Source organism: Penaeus japonicus, unplaced genomic scaffold (genome assembly GCF_977035675.1).
Source record: "Penaeus japonicus unplaced genomic scaffold, GWHDUDI00000001_assembly GWHDUDI00000009, whole genome shotgun sequence".
NCBI lineage: Eukaryota > Metazoa > Arthropoda > Malacostraca > Decapoda > Penaeidae > Penaeus > Penaeus japonicus.
Window position 1 is genome coordinate 30,898,054 of NW_028234411.1, and position 2,500 is coordinate 30,900,553.

The 2,500-nt window shown below is 41.4% G+C and overlaps 1 protein-coding gene across 2 annotated transcripts in view; it reads left to right on the forward strand.

The window, feature by feature from the left end:
• Positions 1 to 2,500, forward strand: part of LOC122264097 (uncharacterized) — a 41,625-nt gene that overhangs the window by 18,769 nt on the left and 20,356 nt on the right. For both annotated transcript variants that reach the window (XM_043032797.2, XM_043032796.2), the window contains one exon: positions 961 to 2,500. This exon is cut by the window's right edge and continues 3,036 nt beyond it. In XM_043032797.2, the coding sequence (XP_042888731.2) occupies positions 1,009 to 2,500 (1,492 nt within the window). In that variant the 5' untranslated portion in view covers positions 961 to 1,008. The remainder of the gene's footprint in view (positions 1 to 960) is intronic.

Consider the following 2,500-nt stretch of genomic DNA (forward strand, 5'->3'; position numbering starts at 1 on the left):
TGATAACAGTAATGTCCAGAGATATGAACAAGGATCATTAAAAGGCTAATCATGATAATGATCATAAACAATGTCTGATGACCATGATATTAGTTTTATGATTAGCTTTATCATCTTTATGGGTGTTATCATAACCATTGTTATTATTATTTCGATCAATATCATCCTTACAATTATCATAGAATCCTCATCATTATAATTAATATCATTACATTATTGGTTATCATTATTGTTTTTAAATGCATTAGTGTTATAATCATTATGATGATTAAGATGATTTGTAGTACAATGATCCTTAAAATATGACAACTGTAAAGAAAGAGTTATTGCATAATCTTACTGGAAAAAGAGTCTCAGAATAAATAAATAAATATACCTCGAAATTGATTCCTTAACATTAGGGTCCCAGACTTTCCCAAGACGTGCAACAAATGGCTCATTTGCTTCTGCAACTATGCCTTTGTCTTTCACGGATAACATTCTTTAATATGTTTTAAATTGGTTTTGAAATGGGTAATTTAATCTCACACTCGTATAAGGTCTACTTATATCATGTCAGGCCCATCGAAGTAAATGAGTTTGACACCCTTACATCGTTCTTGCACGAGGACCTTCCATTTTTCTGTGGTCAATCTTTGCAATCTTAACTTTGGACTTGGATGTTCAGGCTAATTGTTATGATATAAAGGCATACGATAGTGAGTTGCAAATTTGTTTATATATGTCTGTCATCATGATTATTGAAATCGGCCATTTACTCAATATGTTGCGTGTGCGCGTGCGTGTGCGTGTGCGTGTGCGTGTGTGTGTGTGTGCGTGTGTGTGTGTGTGTGTGTGTGTGTGTGTGTGTGTGTGTGTGTGTGTGTGCACATTTCAGTTGCTAAATCGAACAATATATTAAATGAGAAATATATGGAGACTGCATTAAAGCTGCATAGGCATTTTCTTCGTTTCTTTCAGGGTTCAGAACTGGAGAGTAACGGGGATGTGGTCACCTCTTTGGCTAGAATGGAAAGCAAACACAAGAGAAAAGGTGATGCCGCAGTGGGCGCAGGCAGTGGCAATAGTTCTGTTTCTGTCGCCAGTACACATACTTCTGTTGACTCACGTACTTCAACAGTCAATTCTTCGTCTCTCACCTGCTCAACAGTCACAAGTAAGAAAGAATTTCTGGATGGGAGACTTACACAAACTGGGGCTCAGGACACCTCTCGAAATAACTTTGACCAAGAGGGAAACAGAGGTAATATCAGGTTAGAACAAAGTGGAAGCGATGGGACTTACATGGGAATCAGTGACTCGGGACGAGCGAAAAGCGAAGTTAAAGATGTCGGTAGCCGAGGTCCATACGCTCACCCTGGCGAATCTCAACTTAGGAAATCCACCTCTCCCTCGAGTAGGCCTTCACCCGAGAGCGTGTTGAGAAGGGGTCAGCATGGAGACCAGGGTATCCAGACTCCCTTCAGCTCTCCAAGAAGTGGACAGACAGAATTCAGTGGAAGGATTGGTGCGACTAGGACGTGTACTGCTCCCTGTGATATGGGCAAATTATCGAGTCAGTATGCAGCACGACAGAAACAAAAGTCGAATGGCTTTCTAAATATATTTAAATGGTTTAGAAATCGAGACAAGAAAAGGTTTGGTTCTGTTGACAGGATTAGCATTAACAGCAGTGAAAGTCTTAGTAGCTTAACAAGTGCCACGAGTAGTTTTGCATACATACCAATCATGAGAAGCAAGAGTGCCGGTAATCAGAAGGATATCTTAACCCCCTGCAGTGTCCAGTCTCAGACTGGTACCACACGTAGATATAAACTTTTCTCTAAAGAATCATCTCTCAATAGATTAAAATCAGACTCTAAGAGAAACAGCCAGTTCTCTGCCATTAGTGCTTCGTCTGTTGATTCATCGGTGAGAGAGGGCTCTTCAAGGCCATCGTCCATACGGAAGAAGAGACCTGCTCCCCAGCCGCCAGGTTCGCCTAAATCAAGTGAATCCGGATCTCTAAAGAGCTGTACTAGCCTACCCTCCAGGGACCTAATACCAGTTACCGGTGCAGCAGCAGATATTCCGGAGGGGAGGAGACTTCAGAAATCAAAAAGCGAAGGGCTTATCTGCAGGAAAACAAAAAGAAGAGCTCCACTTCCACCTGTACAAGTGGTTGCTCAGAGATTCAATGCAGAGAGCCAAGATAAAGCAGCAGAATTGGAGAAAGGGGCAACTGGTACTGGTTCAAATGGTCGACCAACAGATAGTGTTTCTAGTACCAGTTCATTATCCCAGTCCTTATCGTCAATTTCCACTCTACAGTCTCGCAGCAGCAGTGCAAATTCTGCTCTCCACAGCACTGTTAAATCCACTTCAAGTTCATGTGTTTCTGATGACAGCAAATCCACTCTCACACCTCGTCCTTGGTATAAAAGAAAGAAGAAGGAAAACGACAGCAGCAAAGAGCCTAAAACCTCGATGAAAAAGGAGAAAGTCTATGATACTTGGATGC